Source organism: Oreochromis niloticus, linkage group LG15 (genome assembly GCF_001858045.2).
Source record: "Oreochromis niloticus isolate F11D_XX linkage group LG15, O_niloticus_UMD_NMBU, whole genome shotgun sequence".
NCBI classification, from domain to species: domain Eukaryota; kingdom Metazoa; phylum Chordata; class Actinopteri; order Cichliformes; family Cichlidae; genus Oreochromis; species Oreochromis niloticus.
Genome location: NC_031980.2, coordinates 33,808,856 through 33,829,348, shown reverse-complemented (window position 1 = coordinate 33,829,348; position 20,493 = coordinate 33,808,856). Strand labels below are relative to the sequence as shown.

The following is a 20,493-nucleotide window of genomic DNA, read 5'->3' as shown; positions in this document are numbered from 1 at the left end:
CAACTCAGGCTTTGAATCATCTATGAGGTTTCAGTAAGTCTTGATTCATCTGACTATTAATATTTACCAATTGTATAGATACAAGTCATCAACATATAAAGTAAGGATTAATTGTTGATACTGCTGGGAAAACCTTCATATCAGTATCAGCTAATACCGAGAGGCAATAATTATTGTAAAAAGTCTTTAGCGCACACTAAACACTCGACCATGCTCAGTCATGAATTACCTGCATACAAACACTAAAGAATCTGTGTTTTTCCCCATGACTTCCAGTTACAACTCGTACTCGATTTTCAATGCCCGTGTGCGTGCAAGTAAATCCCAAGGAGGCGGCCGTGGTTTTAGAAATTTCTCAGCAAACACTGACATGAATTGAAAATGGGTTTAAAAGGTGTGTAGTTATTTAGATTGGATAGTATCCAAGTTACCTGGGCCACTCCCAGACTTCATGTTTTCCATCCATTTACCACGTCCAATTTATCAGAATAAAACGGGAAAAAAAAGAAAAAAAGATCAGAATATTATTTACTTTGAAACATTTGATTTATTTTGAACAATAGCAAAGTCATCTCACAGAGACTACTTTGAATTACACAGAATGCAAATAAATATATGGGACAATAATAGAATTAAGGGCATTAACAAATGATACAAAATTATTTACAACACTTGTAATAGTGCAAAACCTCACAACTACTACCCTCCTCACTGAATTAAAGGAGTTTTTTTGAGGACAGTACTTGTGTGTGTGCTGCCCCCAGGTGGGGGGTTGTAAGAACTGACAGTACTGTATGTGGCATTATGAGAATAAACTTAACTGAACATCACAAAAGGACTCTGAGAGCTCCCATAAAGGTGATGCTAAATCACTGAGATGGATATGCATTGTTAGTTTAAACAGGTCGTACAAAGGGGCGGAGGGGGGAACAAAAAAACAAACAAAACAGAAAAATAGTTTTATCAATTGGTGAAGTTGAGCGAACTCAATGAAACAGTGTTCTTTCTTAAAGGAACACTGGAGGAACCAGAGGATGTGAACCCCACCATGAGAACAAGACTTTGAAATGACAGGAAAAGTTGACAACCTAAAACCACATGGCAGGTAGTGGCCCACGACCCCTGAGTGAAATCTTTTTTGTTGTTTAAAAATAAGGTCTAAGCACCTTTAGTTACCACAGAACACCAGTTTTGCCATTTCTTCTTAATCCAAACAGCGTCTTGGATTGTGACAGGCACACCACAAGTTTTTAAAGTGCGCTTGCTCCCTCGAGACGATTCTTTCACTCAGTTTCTAACCCACGAATATCAAGTTCCATTTAAAAAAAACAAAACAAACCAAACAAACTGCTCACAGAAATTACATTTTGTCATGCAAAACAATTCATTGCATATTGAAATTTCTTTTTGGGACCACTTGTTTTACTTTTGATAATCTCGGACCTTGCAGCAAGTGTGGTTATTTAGAAAAAAATAATAAAAATCCTCTTCAGGTGACAAAGAGTACACAGAATCAGTCAAGTGCCCATTTTTCCCCAGACACATACATTAGAAATATGTTATTGGTGCTACTTTAAATAACCTGAAGAAATGCCACCTTGGTCCCCAAGAGGCCTGTCATAGAGAGAGGTTTGCAGTTGACATCAAAAAGACAGGTTTGATTGCTACTCTTGAAGACCAAAGTCAGAAAAGCTGTACACAATAACATTTCTTTAGCCAATACAGCTTCCTAATATTCTCGTGTATTTTGTGCATTGTTGATGCATTCATCCAGTAGAGACTGGGAAGAAAATAACCTCTGAGCAATGATCATTAAACAGGTTTAAATCATGCCAAACTCGAGGAAGAGTAATACTGCAATCATTTCTGCCTGGACACAGAGAGAAAGAGAGAAAGGAGAAGACCATCAGGAAAGTATCGAGCCTCTGCGGGCTGATCTGAATTTTGGATCTTAGCCATCATCATTTCAACCCACCGCTGATGCGAAATATAAGAACCATTTGAAGAAAAGTACCCGAAAGTGACTGGATTTAAAAGGTGGATAGACACCACTGCTGATAGAGGGCTAAATAACAGACAAAAACATCATTCCATCATCCGTGCACTCATGCAAAAGACGTGGACAGTGTGGATCTTTGGCTATGCATAGCACTACGTCTCGAGAGGTGAGGTGCAATCATCGGCACTACAGCAGGCTAATGCTTTAAACCGGTATAGCCCTGTTCAAGAATGCATGCTCAGGAAGAAGAGGACAACGTAAATTCACAGATGTGGAACAGTTGCTGCCAGAAGCATGCCCATCAACTTGGCTAATGTGGCACCTCGCTAAGATAGAGCCGTTTGGCTTTGGTTCAAACAGACACTGCAACCAGGCAGTGCGTGTACACGTTTTTGGCTCGGCTCTACGTGACTGGGTCGCAGCATGTCCTTTTGTTTTGCTGTGTTGTTTACTGCACTTGGAGGAAATATAGCCCTTCAAGTCAACAAGTTGTGTCTGAAAAAAATTGCACATGTTGGCCACTCTTCCTTTGCGCAGGCCACAAAGTCTGAGTACGTTAAAGTTCCCCGGCTGGTATTGCTGGGAAGAGGCAGAAATTATCTTCCGATCATGAGTCAACCAATCTCTCCTTAAGTCGCTGATTGTTATGTGTCTTGTTGGTACCTGTGAAATGAAAGAGAAACAGTGCGTCAAGCTACACCTACTCCTGGAATTACATTTGTTTGCTTGGCTGCAATATTAACTTCGTCTTCCTTCGAGCAAACTCATGATCAAAATGTAGATGACTGAATTCCCAACACTCCTTGTGCAAACAGTTTGGAATTATTGATAAATGCAAAGACGGGAGTATTACTAAAGCTCCTGCCCTTCAAGTATATCAGCAACATGTTTCAGGGTTGAATGCAAATACTTTATACCGATTCAGGTACACTGGTCCCCTCAAAACAAAGAGTCAGTGGAAACAGCGCTTCTGACTGATCACCTATGATAAAACACCTCTATTCTAATGCAATGTACTAAGGTCTTCAGTCACGATCTGTACTTTTGCAAATTTCTACACATACAGACACACAACATCTGACTTAACAGGCAGTGGCCCAGGATAAGTCAGATTTTCCTAGATACATGTTTCCACCCTTTCTCCCCCTCGTCTACAGCATCGGAACCAAATGAGCAGGAAAAAACGATGCAAATTTTTCTCTTTATCATCTCCTTCTGTGTCAAGCTGCAACCCTCTTCTCTCTGTAAACATGCCAACACACAATATTTAAAAAAATAAATTAAAAATAAATAAGTCAATAGACATTTTACCCGCTCTGTAAGTTGAATTCAGACAGAGCGCCCAGGGACGTCAGCTGTTCCTCTAGGGCCACGATACGTAAACCGATGTAGCCTGAAGACAGCAGCAGCAGCAGAACCCTACAACATATAAGATAAGTCATAAGATTCACTGCCTGGGTGGCAAAGGATCAAATCCAGACCGTTCAGATTCAACCAACAGCTGCTCAAACAAAACAGACTAAATAGTTTGATGAAATAGTTCTAAAGCCAATTCCAAAGTCATGCTAGAGCTAATGTAGTTTTATAAAATATGTAATATTATTAAAAACAGACTGAAAATTTAGTTTCGTCACAATTGTCCCATTTAACAAACAAAAAACAAACAAAAACACCAAATAGTTGACGAATTACTTTTTGTTGGTATATTCTACAAGATTATCTGCTTTAGAACCACTTTTTACTTTTTCGCCCCTCAGATTGAGAATTTGGGAGCGAAATGCAAGTTCCGATCAAGTCATAACAATAAAGACAGCTGGGGGAGAAGGATCTACTCACAAAATCAAGTAAATGAAGAGCAGAGTGTTGAGGTTGCTGGCCTCTCTCTGAACCACCAGGGACTTGGCTTTTTCAGTCACATTCCACACCCATGATCCACCTAAAACATAATATAATAATTTAACACCAATAACAACACCAAGGTTTTAAAGTCAGTCGCAAGCATTTGTGATATCATAATTTCAGGCCTCGACATTCGATAATTATGCACAGTTTTGCATATCCTACCAGCATAGACAAAACTAATGCCGGTAACTAGTGTTAAATGGCCATGTGTTGGTTACCTGACAAAGACAGCTCCTCTGTAGATGAACTTTCACTCTGCTGCATATGCAGGTTCTTCAGAGAGGAACCATTTACATTAGGCACTGCCTCTGTAAGCAGAAGAAGCGGGGTGGGGGGTTAGACTTGTTTCTGATCGAGATGGTAGACGTGCAAAGTTCAAGGTCTGATAGGAGAATAGTAGATAATGCTATCAACACGTAGCACTGTCAGCTGAGGTCTTGCAGCATTTTCAAATTATCTTTTAAGAAACGCTACAAGTTACTAACAAGTAACAACATAATGCATTAAAAAAAAAAAAAAAACCCCAACCAAACAAAAAAAACAAAAACAAAAAACAGCTCAACGCTCAGAGGTGGTGCTGAATTTTCACCTTTATGCGGTCTAAGCAGAGGGCGGTCCTCTTGTAAAGTCTGAGACTTGGAGCCATCGAATTGGTCGAAGCTATCGTCCAGACTGGACTGGCTGGAGTTCTGTCAGTAAGACGAACACAGAACAAAAATCATCAGTACAAAAAACAGAGCATGAGAAAAAAAACAAACAAAAACCCCCCAAAAACAATCATGGTTTTAAAATGCAGAAAAGAGTTACTCACCACAAGTTTGTTCTTATCAAAGCTGTTTTCAGCTGAGGAGAAGAGAGGACTACTGTTTGCACTGACATCCTGAAACAGAGGCATTAAAAAAAAAAACAAAACAAAAACCCTATTAAGTTGTCATTCATGGAATTTATATTCTGCATGCTCTGAAGAGGTTTATTTAAACTTGTAGATGCAACAGCATGGCTGTTTGCCACTCTAATGTCAGACTGAAGACATTGCAACACAGAGTACATTTTCTCAATCATGGCACAGCAAATAACTTCAAAGAATGGAAAAGCACATTCGTTGCAAGACTTCCAAGAAGCCAGCAGTGACACAGTATAGTTTTACAATATTGTGATCCATTACAGAAATTTAGATTTCTTTTGTGACCTCAGCCACTCACCTCTAGCTGAGGACAGACTGAACGCAGCAGCTGAAAACACGACTCTCTATTCCGCAGAGCCACAAAGACGTACTGCACAATGGGAGGGAATATAAAGAAAACAAAATGAGCATTAGCCATCTGCCCTACAAGACAAAGCTCCATCATAAAAGGTCACCCAGCCACAGACTACATTACATGAAAATCACATTTCAAAGCTTACGTTTGACTTTGACTGTGCAGTCTCAATAAGTGTTAACTAAAGATTGTGTGAGGATAAAGGTGAGAAACTGACCTTATCTCCCTCAATGGTGCGAATTGACAAGGCGTTGGGTACCAGCAAAGCTGTATTCTGCTTCTTCACCCTTTTAATGCAGGAAACTGGAACCACTACCTGCAAAAACACACACAAAGAAAAGGTCAGACTTGCGTCAGTCGAATCCCACAACGAGCTAAAAAGAATGATGGGCGAGGTCTGAGCTGATAACTACCTTAGTGTCCTTAAGCAAAACAGAAGAAAAGAAACAGGCATGCGTGTCAGTGATGTATAGCCGACCATGGTAGGGCACTTCCTTCTGCAGGGCGCAGATGTACGCTGGGAGAGGAGGGCAGGACCGTTCAGTTTTACACAGCTTGTTCATTTTTTCTTTTAAATTTAGATTCTCCATTTAATCCATTTTTTTTAAAACTTACCATGAATCAAGTCTTCACTCTCTGGAATGTCTGGAAACAACTTGTGAAAAGTCTTGTTGTGCTTTTTGAAACTCTGAAATAATAAAATTGGATTGTTACTTGACTAAAGTTAAATACTTTCTTCATCAGTTTGCTTTTAAACCTGAGGTGGACTTACACTTTGAGAGCCAGTGCCCTCGGTCTTCTCAAAGCCTTTGCTGTCGACATCAAAAGTTTGCGCCCTGAGGAAAACATAAAGAGTGATTAACACCATGATTAAAAAGGAAATGACATTTTACCCGCATGAACCATATGACCTGACTTTTTCCTGGATTACAAGTCTGATAGATCCTGCGTCAAATGAGCAGGACAAATATGCAAAACTCTCTCTACCATGTTTTCATTTCTTGAATTGCAGTCCGTCTTTGACTGCCACACACAAACACACAGTGCTACGTAGCAAGGAAGCAGTGATGGAGTTATAAAGAAAGTAAAGCTGACGACAACTACTTTCTTTAAATGTAAAACTACTTTGTTAGGAAACCTGTTCAACAACCTTAAAAATGTGGACAAGTGATATTTTCACCTGCTCCCACGCATCCTTGGTATGTTTTCCACATGAACAGCACTCTGAAGCTCCTGTGACACCCACATATCTTCAAATTTGTCACATTCTTTTAATCTTTAGCTATGAGGTAAGGCAAGGACTGAGATTTAACACTCCAGTTAAACTACTAAAACACTTATTCATAGCGTAATCTGTGAACGGGTAGAGCTTCTAATATGGTTAAAAAACAAAAAAACAAATCAACATTTGAATATCTTTGAATCTCTTGTTCACTATGCCCACACAACTAGACAAAAGAAATAATCAAGACTGAATCATCAGGAATCAAACTCATCTCCACGCTCATGCATTTGAATCATGTGAGAAAGCAGCCTACATGGGGTGTGTGGTCATGTGTGCATGATGCCCGAGGTGGGTCAGGTCTTGTGATACGTGTTCAAAATGAATCCACATAACATCAGCTGTGCAACTGTAAGCACCTCCAGACAGTCAAATACTGTTTATTTAATGTGGAGTTTTATTTTTTCACCCATTTAAAATGTTCATCTGTTTATTAAAACAAATGTGAGATTAAAACAAGTTCTTGCTCTACCAGATTTAACTGATCTGAATAACAGTATACACAAAAGTGGCTCTTTGGGAAAGTTTTAATTTAACACATTAAGCCACAGTATTAAATTAAGGAAAAATAGACATTTTGTTTGATTTTTTAATAGTAAAGTAAATTTAAAGGTTCAAGTTTAATCTTCTACCCCTCCATGGTGGTGTATAGAGACAAAAATAACAAAACGAGTCACTTTCCAAACATTTGTGTCAGGCTGTTATTAACCGTCACAGAATCCAGGATTTTGGCTTTTGTGTAATTAGAACTGTGTCCCCATGAAACCTACCTGACAGGTGCTTGTCTGGTCAGGGTTTTGTGCTGTTGCTGGACCTCGAGCTGGGCCGCCTCTAAACTCAAAGCTTTCCTCGTCTCCACCTTCTTGATGCTGCCATTGCTTAAGGTGCTCCTGCTTTTCCTTACTTTGGCTGGCAGCCCGCCACTGCTGCTCTCTACTGGGTAGCTGCAACAAATTAAGGGGGGGAAAGGGGAAAAATTACAAAATGAGCCACTTTAGGTTTTAGAAAGACTTTCACATGTACGCAAACGATTTAGAAAGTCTCCAAGTAGACAATGACCTTTCACAGTGCAAGTACAAGTGACTCTGCTTTTGTTGGACACAAAAAATAAGTCAGAGCATCCACTGATAGCACCTCGACATGCATTCAAAAATAGTTGGACCAGTCTACCGGAGCCATTTAAAAAAAAAAAAGAAAAAAAGAAAAAAGGAACATCTTACCACAGGATGGCAAATGAGAAAACCACTAAAAGCCAGAATGGAAAACAAAAATCAAAAATCTACCATCAAAACACAGGTCACTGCCAACATGATAAGATTACATGTTTTGGCTCTACATCAACTTCGAGTGTTTTAAGCCTCTCTTTAAAAAAACAAAACAAAAAAAACCAACCAAAAACCAAATCACTTATCCCTTTCCACTGAAGTCAGCTGTAATGCACAGATGTATCTGACATCTATGCCACATGTCAGATACATCGATGCCCATCTTTGTGATGTGCTGGCACCGGTTACCCGATCCAAAAGAAAAGGTTTTACTGATAACATTACGTCAGAGCTCAGTTGACCAGAAGCACCTGACTGCTTTACGATCTGATCGACGTATGTTCATGCTCTCAACCTGACAAGCCTCTGCAAATATACCATTTCAATAAAGAGTCTTGTAAAAAAGATTAGAAGACTCACTATAGTCCATATGCTCTGTAAGAGACCATGGCCTGTCCTTGACAAGGAACTAACAAAAAGGATTCACAGGATAAGACAGTGGAATGATTACAACATCCTGAAATCCCTGAAACACATAGCCCACATTATACAAGACGGTGTAAAGCCTGCATTTCTTGTTCAAAGAAAACAACACCACACAAACTAACTTTGAACTTCCACTTACCTGCTAAATTTAAATCGCTTTGATGAACGAAAAGTCATATACCTACTGACAGTAGGCATTTCCTATCCTAATAAAAAAAATAAATAAATAAAAATTTTTTTTTTTGCTTTTTCTAAAAAGCCTGCGCACAGGCCTCAAGACAGAAAAGTTATCCAAGATCTAAACAAATATTAAGACTCCCCCTGCCAGAAAGATCTTTAAAATCCTCTTGACATTATGCACGTAGTTCCAGTTAAGTTGTTGTACATAAAGCCTTGTTACCACATCCTTCTACAGGGGAAAAAAGAAAACAAAAAAAACCACCCTGTTGCTCACTTGCTGTATGAATGTGCTAGCAAAGAGGAAGCTGTTTCTATATGAGAATGGTGTGACACTCCGTAGTGTGTGACGTCAAACCCAACCACACCCCCCAGAACAAAACAAATACAGGCAAGAGCACACAGTCCCTCCTCTTTCTCATGTATGTACACACACACACACACACACACACACACACACACACACACACACAGGCATGTCATTGCCTGTGCTGTCTTCCTATGTTAAATCAAACAGGTTCCATTCCACAAAATCCACAGATCAAAAGCATCAAACTCAAAATCTGACAAGGAAAAAGATCAGCCAATTATTAACAGCCATGTGTATGACAGTTAAGGTGAAATTCTTGTGAAGTGAAAACACTAGCCCTTCTAGAAAGCGGTGCATTATCCATTTCCCCCTTCAGTCAGTGAATCTAACCACAGAGCAAAAAACAAACCAAAAAACAAAAGTTTAAATTTTCTGTTCTAAATAAGGTAATCACCCAACTGTACCGACAGTATACCATGTTGACTTCTCTAACAGTGTCAGTCATTTCTGTGCTGTAATGATTTCTTTTCAGCATGACCTTTTAGTAGGACAAAGGTGAAGAAACAAAGAACATAAATGCAACTGCGGTTACCTGCCCTGTTATTTGGAAAGTATTCCGCTCTGTTATGCAGTGCAATACAATTAAGCAAGAGTGGATAACATTTCAGCATCTATGTGAATGTCCAGTTTTTAACCATTTATGTAAAACCAATTTTCAGTTATTTGTAGTTGCACAAACTTTATTTTTATTGCATATTTAAAACTATATAAACCTCTTTGACATTTAACAAAGATTTGGAAACTGTGGGCAAGTAAGTTAATGTGGCTGTTACTTGAAAACGGGTACGTGCTGTCACAACAATTTCACAATTGGGCCTGAATTGCTGGTCGGGTATTCAAATATGCTCACCTGACCCTTTCCTACTTGGCAGAGGTTAAAGCGACAAAGCAATATAGGCATTGTTGAAATACTACTAGCTTGTTTGACATTCTCACCCACTTCCTCTATTTAGATCTAAGCAAAACCATTAAGGTTAAAGCAGTTTCCTCTAAGTCAGGAAGCCACAAACACCCCTACATTTCAACAGCCTATCTGAAAATTAAGCTCCTCGGTGATATTTTCATTGTTCAGCCTTTGCGTTAGTTTGTTAACATATCTTCCGAAAGCACTGATAACGTCAATGTGCTGGCAAATTAAGAGAGTAATTAAAAAATAATCATCTAAAAATAAAAATATTTCATGTTTGCATGACATAAGTTTTATCTCAAGATTATCAATGAGGCCTCAATAGAAGAAACTTGCTCAATGGTGTATAAAAACGTCAAGGCCAACGCAATCAAGGCTAGTGAGTAAGTACCCAGTGTTTAAAAAAAAAAAAAAGTAATGAAATGAGCAATGTGGGGAAGAAATGATGAAATACCCATGTCCTGCACAGGCTGCAACAGAGGCATTTCTAAATTTCAAAGGCGGTGGTGTTCAGTTATGCGTATGTGTTGAATTAATTAGACTAAGGTGCTGACATCTGACCTACTTTCTTGTTCAAGTAACGAATTACGACTTCTCAGGCCAGTTTTAGTATCACTCGTGATATTTCACTGTCAAAGATATCTTAAAAAAAACAAAAAAACAACAGATTTAAAAAAGAAAGTTATGGAGGTATGTTATTCATTAGAACTCACTGTAGAGTACAATACGTGAAAGAAAAGATTCTGTACAAAGAGAAATGTGATATACCTCATCATAGAACAAAGACTGCCGACAGATATCTTTCTTTATCTGCATTTTTTTCTCTACTCCCATCTTTAACCACACAAAGAGCCCACATTAGAGGTCTCAGTGGTTCCTAGCTGACAAATCTGAATCCACTGACAAAACAAAGAAGTTAAAAACTGCTTTGGGAAAGTGGATCGTCGAAAAATAATATAGAGTATGACAAAGATCTCTGCAATTTGACACAAAAAGAAAGTTGCGTATGGCTAGAACAAGTTCTGCTTTACCTAACAGTCTGAACATGACTGTCTGAGATCAGTAAGCAGACTCGATTGTTCGTCTTACCTTTTCACATCTTCTGAGTAATGAGAATCCACAGGACCCGGCTGGTTCAACAAGACTTTTGGTCTTTCCATGACCAACTAAATTCTCCCTTCTAGTCTTCCACAGTCCCGGAAACGTTGTAGACACCTCTGGCCAAGACAGGCAACTATAACAATGGCAATACCTTTTGAACTTGGACCTAGGTGAGTTAGGAGCCAAATCAGAAGCTAGGGACTAAAGGTCTTTTTAATGGCTTAAAGCGCGTGCTAGTTCAACACGAAGACAAAAACACCAGACCCAGAAACACGCAGCAGGACAGGAGATGGGAAACAGCAGAGTGAACACAGTAAACTAAAAAAAAAAAAGTTCATTTGATTTGAAACCCCCAAATCTCCTCCTTCCTTTCTAATGCAGCCTTAGTATGTGTTGTCAGGGAAACAAGTAACAGTGGGAGGTAGTTGATAAAAATGTGGGGGCCGAGGGAAACAGTGCCGGGTTATTCTTAGTTTGGATAGGCAAACATCAAAATTCAATAGCCTGTTCTCAATAACAATGGGGCCGTGACTTTAGAAGCAGCCGACAATGTGACCTGCATGCATGACAATAGCCAACCCAGCCTTTGTAGACGATGTGAACAGGGCCATCAATGTAAGGACATTTGTGTTGAAAGTGGGGGGGTCCTTCAAAAGCTGCTTACTAACACACAAATTTAAAAAACTAATTTAAAAAACAAACAAAAAACAAAAAAGGTGGAGTGCTGTAAATGTAGTGGAGCCTGGTTACATTCGCGTATCTCAGCCTAGGGTGTTTATTCATCGATAGACTATTTCTATACCTATGACATCAACATCACTGAGAAAGATAACGTCCAACTGGGCATGTGACTTCAGGCGTAATTTAGTCACAATTTAAAAAAAAAAAAAAAAAAAGGAAAAAAAGGAAATAAAAGGAAACCACTCCTTCCTTTCTAAATATTGGTTGCAACATTTTCAATAGGAGCTTCTCGGAGCAGAGCTATAGGATGACACATTCTAGAACAGCATGCATTTACCTCATGGAGGCAATTATGCTCCTACTTTACAGTGCCAGTAATTCCCATTTCGTAATGACTTCTCTTCAGTGTCACCTGGGCAAATAGGCAAAGGTGAGAGGGAAAAAAACAAAAAAAAAAAAAAACAAGAAATGTAAACCCAGCGTGATGCCTACCTTATTATATGTATCTTGAAGAATTACCTCTGTTTTTTTGTTGCTTGGGAATACATTTATAATGGTAAATTTCAACAATAATTCAGCATCTTTTTGAATGCTTAGTTCTTAACAATTTATGTAAGGCCCATCTTTTCCTGTTAGTTGGGCTTGTAGATACATTTTCTGAACTTCAACCTGTTTACCAGTATGAGAAGAAAAAAAAAAAAAAAAAAAAAGGCTACTTTTAGCTGCTCCATCATTAACCACAGCAGGTAGATCATGTCTGATCTGGCAGATTTTTATGCTGGATGACCTTCTTGATGCCACCCCAAAGTGTTTTGTGTCTCATCACAGGATCAAGATGGGTATTTTCTGCTTATAAGCCACTAATTATGTAAGAATATTTTTGAAAAGCCGATAAATTTCAATTCTTTAGTAATATTCTTAAGAGTTAATGTCCTTATTACTTTATCAACTGTCCCTTTTATATCAAAATGACAGAGGGTTGACTAAACATGCCCTGGATATACACAGTACAAAGGCGTTCCACTGACGTTCAGCTGGTCAATGGGCCACCGTTTTCCCCCTTAACCCTGCTTTTTAAAACTACTGCTACACTGTAGAACATCACACAACAAAGCCCTTACACAACAACATTAATCAAGTTGCAAAGCCAACACCTACACCCCCACAGCAGGAGATCTGGTTGTTAATCCCCTGATGTCTCAATTTGTCCCAGTGACAAGAAGGAAAAGCCACTTTTATTACCTGGTCTGTTAGAAATTTACTGAACATGATGACAATAGAATGCATGTTTGCATCATAACAATATTAAGAGAACCAAAAATCTAAAGTTGCGCCACTTTACTGCATTGTTCAGCCTAGGTTTCAGCAAAAGATCACCTTTTACACTGTAAGGTGGTGAACTGCCATTTATTCTCTCGTCTGTGAAAGAAATGCTTTTCAGTATAAGAGTCATACAAATGTGATTACCAGTGAATTCTAGTGTGGTGAAGACCAATTTCTCCAGTGCAGGACATTCCAGTCATTAAAAGAACTCCTTGGGGTATACACTGCTTTCATTCACTACCCTGAGATGATCCCGAGAGTTTAGCTTCAGACGTCAAGCCAGTGTCAGCTGGTCTGCAGTGAGAGTTGCCTTAAGACAAAATTGCTTTAGTACAGAATGCATTTCCATAACCAACACTGAGCCCAAAGTTCACATGTGAGGCTTGGGGAAGCATTACATGTGTGAATCTCTCAAAGATCAGAATAATTGAGAATACTGAGAATAATTAGAAACACAAAGTGTAAGAGCACCATCTTCTGGAGACCCATGGATCTGTTTTTTTTTTTTTTATATATAAATGTGACCTACTCTTTCTCCAGCAACCAACAGAACAAGTTCAATAAAAGCACAAGAGATTATTGCAACTGTGTTCGGTGAACCATGTCATTTGACAGCCATAATCTTTTATAATCCACCAAAAGCTAGTATGCAACAAACAAATTCATCTCAACTACTTTATGACAACGTAGTTAAATTTTTAACTAAAAAGGGAACAAAAAACAAACAAAAAAAAAAACAACCTTAAGACATAATGTCAAAGATGACCTTAATATCGTTGGATGGACTAAAAAAAATTAATGCGTCTGCTTGCATGTCTGTGAGCGTCAGTAGAGTACCCAGGAAGGGCAGGGAAACAAGCCAGTGGCCATGGCAAAGTTTCAGACTCTGTGGCACCCTGCCAGGACTCAGTCTGTTGAAAAAGTGTGTGTGTGTGTCTGTATGTGTGCGCGCGCAAACTAGAACAGAGAGCATTACAGGATAAATGTGTGTTTCTCAGTGGGGAATCACGTGGCCCTGTGCACACAGCATCTCTCCCCACTTCCTCCTGTGCAAACCAGGCAAAGACAGAGAGGTTCTTTCTTCAAGGCAACAGAGTACTCACAGTGTCCCGGCAGGTGAGCAGAGAGAATAATGTGTTGGGGGGGGGGGGGGGGGGCTTTTTTTTTTTTTTTTTTTTTTAGTCCCACTCAACATTACGATTACAATAAGTGCAAATATATGAAGGACTGCAATAAATTCATTTAGACGTCACACTGCACAAACCCGACCCTTTTCTACATTTCGTTTCAGACACACATCACATTATCTGACCGCATCTGGAAGTTTTACAAATCTTCTCCCAAACTTTCCTAAGCTAGCTTTCTGTGTGACTATCACGGTGTGTCTGAATAAAGTCATAGGAAACATTCATGTCAAACTTGTTTTCGTGTGAAGGATAGAATCCATTTCACTGCAGAACAAGAAGTGTAGTTGAGTGAAAACTTTCCCCACACATCCACTTCACTTGTGTGGGATGTTAATTTATGCTGATGGTTGCACAAGGAGATGTTCCGTTTTAAAAATTTTTTAAGCCACCTAGCCGGATCTAATGTTTGTCTAAAGGGCAGGTTGCTTTTGTGGCAGTCTTTGATGTAATTCACCTGTCTCGAGTTTCACACCCTGCTGTTGAACAGGCCACAACTCCACCAGCTTGGACTCTAGAGGTAAGACCTTGTTCTGCTCTGCAGCAGGTGGAGAGCTGCTGGTGACAGAGGATGCAGAAGAGGACTAACATCACCAATTGCAGTCTAAGACAGTGGCCAACAGAGTAATTATTGCATTTTTTGTAGTGAAAAACTGAACACAAACACATTAACTGGCTTGTTAGGCCCGACAAATGCAGTCTAATACTCTGGGAAAACAGTTCCTCCTACAGCTTCCAATGAGCAGCTTTCAACCTGTCGAAAAGATAAGGTAATCATAAAAATCAAGGTTTAAATTCTTTATTGACTAGAGACAAGACATTTTGTCATTGAAGAACTACACAAGATGTTATTCTGCTGTTCAAAGTTGAGCAGAACGTGAACAGGCTTTAGCTCATGCATTCAGATAAGCCTGCATAAAGTCATCTCTCTAAAATTAGACTAACCAATGGAAAAACATTAGGTGAAATTCTCCAGGCCACTGTGAGCTCCAAAAAGGTTAAAAAAGCTAAGAAAAATATAGCCTCTCTCCTGGCTCTGTGACAAGGTGGAGCGATCATTAGCACTAGACTGACAGAAGCAACACGTAACTTCAAATGTGACCACCTAGTTGGCCTTCAACCTTTCATTTAGTGACAAACAGTCGTGCAAATGTGGTTTTCATCTTCTAACTTCAGGTTTCCCGATGCCTGCAGCATTATTTAGACCACAGTCTTCTCTGCCTACAGTAGCAAGGAAGGTCTGCACTGGGAGCATCCTTCTGGAGTCATAGCTGCCCCACCCAGACTATTCTAGGCTCCTACGCCCAGACATTGCAGCTAATCTGCACCAGGTTCTTCTACATTGGAACCAAAGACATATGACAGTATGCAAAACAACTACAACTTGCAATGAGCTCTGAAGCTTGTAATCTGTGTAAAGGCAGAGATTTCACTTAATTCCTGGCTTCAGTCACTTTAAAAAAAAAAATAAAAAAATAAGCAGCACATTTATTACATCTAACTGATACTTTCACCTTCATTCTGGAAATTAACAATGCAGGGAATTGATTTACTCTGGCTCAATGTTGCAATCACAAGGCAAAAGTTTTGGTTTTTCTTGAAGCCTTACACTGCCATACAAAAAAAAAAAAAAAAAATGTATGAGGTTTGGAAACATAATCATGGTACATGCCATACTGCACACACACAGTAGCTATCCTGATAACCGCCAGGACACTTCAGCTGGGTTGGCACTCGAGCAAATGGCCATGTAAGGGGAAGAACTTAAAGGCAGAGCTCAGAGGACGTGGAGTACTCACAATGAAATGCTGAAAGCGTTTATATAATACACCATGTACCACCTGTGGTCAACTCACAGGAGCTATAAATAGTTTTTTTCTGAGAAGACAGACTTGGACATACTACATGTGACAAGTGTGTTTGTGCGTTTCCCTGAGGGGTTAGAGGGAAACACACTATACTGTAGGCTCGTGGGTGACTGTGATGGTGGTAAACGTGCCTCTGCCCACTGAAAAGACTGGATTATCAGTGAGGATGACTAAAGAATCAATATGACGCCAATCTGACCCACATTGGTCAGCAGATGAAGTCATGATTTCTCAGAAATGGGCAAAGGTGAGATTAACTGCCTACCAGTTCTGGGCTATCTTAGTTTACACCACTCTCCATCTGGTAATACTGTTTATTTACGCTTACTGGAAAAGATTAAGGAGCTAATACTGCTCACACAAACATCACAAGGCTAAAATGGGTCCACTACAGTGTTCTTGAAATAAACGATGAAAGATAACAGTTTGAAATTAAACCACCCACCCAGCGTGTAAACTACACTTCACATATTAGTGTTAAGTTTTAAAGCACATATGTTTACTTCAGAGCACAATATTTCATACATCAGTGGCCAAGTAATTACATTTTACCACTGGAAAACACTTTTACCAAGACTAGCCAGGAAACATGAATGGGGTCAGATGCTCAGACTACCAGCCAAGTCAGTGGCTAAGCTAACAACATCCTTTAGGCTCTTATGCTTCAGTATATGCTAATGCACACAAACCAATACTATAAAAGATGCCAGCGACAGCAACTATTTACTGGTGCCTAGTGAGCTTTAGCTCTTACCCTTTAACAGCTTTAATTCAGTTTAAATATATATGAATGTATCGTTAGCATTAGTTCATTTAAATATCAGCAGATCTTCGGCCTAGCGAGTGCTACCATGTTAGCAGTAAATCCCCAGTAACTGGCATCACATCCATCTTAACCAAAATTGCTTCCATAAACTTATTTAACACTGTTCGGTTAAACAGCACGTCAGGATGAACTCAAAATATAAAATCTTATCGAACAAGCTGCTGTCAAATGGATAGTGTGCATCCACCCAGTACTGATGCACACCCGGCAAATAACGGTTCAGCTAGCCGCACCGCATTCATTCCGCTTACCTCTCTTTCATGAAGTGTTTTATTCTGACAATGGCCTTCTCGTCAATCTTCCTGAGGAAAGTTTTCAACCTCTCTCTTTTGTTTTCAAGCATCCTTCCCTCAGCCAGTGATAGTCGATTCGTATAGAAACGACTCTCCACGCCAAACTCTACCGTTCTTGTTTGGCTTCTGCTTTTTTTTCTAGCCCCCCCCCCCCTCTTCTTCCCCACTTCAGCCACGGCTGATTAAGATAATGAGCTTAAATCGGACCAAGTCGGAGGACCAATCACAGTGGTCAAACAATGTTGAAAAAGCGGTCATGTCAGCCCGGTTGTCCAATCAGAATGCGGTGGTTTGTCTTGCGTCGACCGCCCATTACCTTTTATGGAAATGGGCTCGTCCCTGTCTGGAGAGCAATATAAAAACGGGGACCTGTAACGTTGTTGTGCTGGCATGGCCGTCCCAATCAATAATTTACACGGTTTTAACATCTCACGTGCCATCAACAGAGGGGTGTATACCCTGTGGTTTAACAACAGTGTTTCCTGTGTCACAATACACTGAAGTTAATTTGAAAAAGCATCAGACAGTTGCCTATTACTTTTTTCATTTAAGAACTGAAAGCTCAAGTTTTGTTGTGTGATAATGAAACAGGCCACATCAGCTCATACTAAAACAAACAAACATAAGCTAGCAGGATCATCTACGTTTAAAATAAACAATAGCACTTCAGAAAGAGCACTTGTGTCACTGCAAGTCAACTAATTCCACTGGTGCTGGCATGCAGGGCACAGCAAAGCAAATTCACTTTAATATCACTATTTATGATGAGCTAGAACACAAATGAAACTTTGTGCCATCTTATTAAGGGAACTCCAGCAACTCAGAAGGTTATAATTCATCACTTGATGTCTTTTCTTGTGGTCCATGCCACTTCATTTTAACCCAGCACTGCGAGCATGCAGTTTCACCTCCCCCACCTCACTGGAAAATGGCACCAACTGCAGCAACAAATGGCTTTTTATACACCTACTCAGCAGATCAAGGTCATAAGGCCAGAGTTTAGACTGTCAGCTAAGTCACATTGCAATCACAGTGGATGTCTACGTGTGCTACATGTGACTATGTATGTGTAGGAAAGAAAACAGAATATGTTACAGAGATGTCGCGTATCGAACTGACTCTGTTTGTGTCATAAGACATGATGAGCAACCTCGAGAAAGTTGTTTTAGGGTTTGACTTTCAGCCTCATTGTTGAGGCCCCGTGGGCCCATTCTGTCTAAAAATATGAAAAAGTTAGAACAATATTTTCTTAATTAGTTGTCACTGCGTTCTCAAGAGTTAAACTCTATTCATAGAGATCTTACACACACAAAACAGAACCATTATCTTATAGCATTTTTGAGAAATGTGGACGCAAATGCCGGAAGCCTTTTTTTGGATTCACTTGGCAGCTCAGGCGCTGCCACGCTACTGTGAACAGAGGACGCAGTGTACTGCCGCATGACACAGCAAACACACCACCCTCACAAAATCTGGCCCACACCAGCCAACCCCCGGTCTCCCCTTCCATCCCCTCTCCCAGGAAACAACACAGATAGAGAGGAGGAAATCACGTTTTGGGGGGTTTATGTGCAGTGTAGGCAGTAACTGACGTTTCTCTGCTGGCTATTGAGTAAAATAAGATGGATTACGAAAGACCAAATAGGAAACCACCCAACGACTAAGGATTCAAAAAAATTATAAAATCCCAGGGTCCCAGGGTATTTGTTAGCCTGGAAATATGCACAATATTTTTCTTCCTGACCTTAAATTCTTACTGAAAGGCAGTGTTTACAGCAGCTTGTTGGAATAACCACATAATAATTTCAATAATAATTTAAAAGTAAGTAGCATGTATTGGGAAATGTAACCTTTGACATAGCAGGGGAATTTCCTGAAAAATGAAAACTGCATTAAAAAAAAAAAAATACACATACTGAAAAAAGAGAAAAAACAGAATAAAAGAAAAGTTTTTTTTCACCACAGTAAAGGCTTTAGTCTTGTAAAACCACCCTTTTTTGCTATTGCTAACAGTGTGAGTCACATAGGGTAAAAAAAGAAACGTCATCTCTTAAAAGCTGACGGGCTGAATGGGAACATTTAATGTGCGCCACTGCAAACATTTTAAAAATACTTCCGCTAGCATTCATTTACCGGCTGTTCTTTAGTTTCGTTTTTACTTCTGCATTATAGAATCTTATTTGCACGATTTTTGAATGCATGAAGTTACTGAAGTCTCAGTTTTACATGTAACAATGCGTGTACGTTAGACTGGGTGTTAAGATACAGATCCAGATTATCATGCAAGTCTGAGCATGAGAAGAAAGTGAGTTGTCCTTTGCTTAGAGGACCATCTGTTGCTAAAGTAATGTGTTGCTAGAAAGATTTCTATTACCAGATTCTGGGGTAAACACTCGAGAACACTGGAAAGGTTCGCAACATCTTGGAAGGAAGAAAAAGAATGCGCTATATGAAAAGAGTTTTGTCACTTTTAAGCATTGATAGCAAAGTATTAGCAAGTGCTTCCTCATTTATATAGCATTACTCATCCTTAGTATGACATTTATAAATGTAGATAAATTACTATGACTATGACTATAATTATAATTATGAATATTACTAGCAGTAATGCAGGAACAGTAATAGCTGTAAATGTTGTAATAGTAACAGATGGATAAACATATCTGTATTTAAATGACTCACAGTCTTGTGGACATCCAGAGTCTCAATAAACATGAATAAATAAATAAAAATACATTTGTCAATTCCTCATCAGGCAAGTTCTTGTAAAATCTTCTAACAAACACTGAAACTAAGGATGTTTCCTTTACATTTTTTTAGTTAGTTTTCCAAGTTCACAAAATAGTTTCTGTTGAAATCTTATTCATAACTCTATTTTTAAAATGTATTTAACTAAAATGTTTTTTTTTCTAGTTTTAGTTTTAGTTTTTAGTTTGATTTTAGCTATAATAACCTTGCTAAGTATAAACATCTCAAACACTATTTTAGTATGTATACATTTATGCAGACAGAAGAAAGAACATTGGAAAGAACCACTGTTTGGAGGAAGTCACATTGGCAGGGACATATTGAGTTGCTCATTTGGAATTTCCATATCTGAAAGACAGATGGTTTATTGTGTCCAGAGAAGGCAAAAAATAAAAAAAATAAAAAATCCCTGATTTGCATCAGTAGTGCATCACACGGGATAAAGTGAGACAAGTAAAACTGTGAGAGGCAGCTGATCACATGGGCACAATGCCATGGAAATATATTGAGTCATTCTAGATAGGGCTGTTTGTTGTTTGGACATCACCCGCCATTCCTGATAAATAATTAGCAGAACATCTTTTCCATATTGCCCTGCCTGTTTTTGTCAGATTCGAGTGAAAATAAAAATAAAAATGCCCTTTCCAAGCTCGCCCTGTCTTTTGTTTCAGTCCATCCCATGTGTGAAAGGTAAGTTTTCATCCAGTGTTTACTGTTACTAGCTGAGCTTTTCAAGCACTTGATGAAAATGTCCTTTTTATTATTAACTGCATTAATCACTAATACTACACTTCCATCTCTCATAGGTATTATTTGTCCATT

At 39.1% G+C, this 20,493-nt stretch overlaps 1 protein-coding gene across 1 annotated transcript; it reads right to left on the bottom strand.

Annotated features, from left to right (window-relative positions):
• Positions 1-546: 546 nt before the first annotated feature.
• si:zfos-943e10.1 (GRAM domain-containing protein 2B) lies at positions 547-17,093 on the bottom strand. The gene is made up of 13 exons (XM_003449054.5): positions 16,882-17,093; positions 7,213-7,386; positions 5,933-5,996; positions 5,776-5,848; positions 5,574-5,677; positions 5,378-5,476; positions 5,104-5,175; positions 4,713-4,781; positions 4,491-4,590; positions 4,120-4,209; positions 3,836-3,935; positions 3,311-3,418; positions 547-2,662 (listed from the first exon to the last, which is right to left on the bottom strand). The coding sequence occupies exons 1-13, from the start codon at positions 16,971-16,973 to the stop codon at positions 2,644-2,646; spliced, it is 1,164 nt and encodes a 387-aa protein (XP_003449102.2). The 5' UTR covers positions 16,974-17,093; the 3' UTR covers positions 547-2,643.
• Between the last annotated feature and the right edge of the window lie 3,400 nt (positions 17,094-20,493).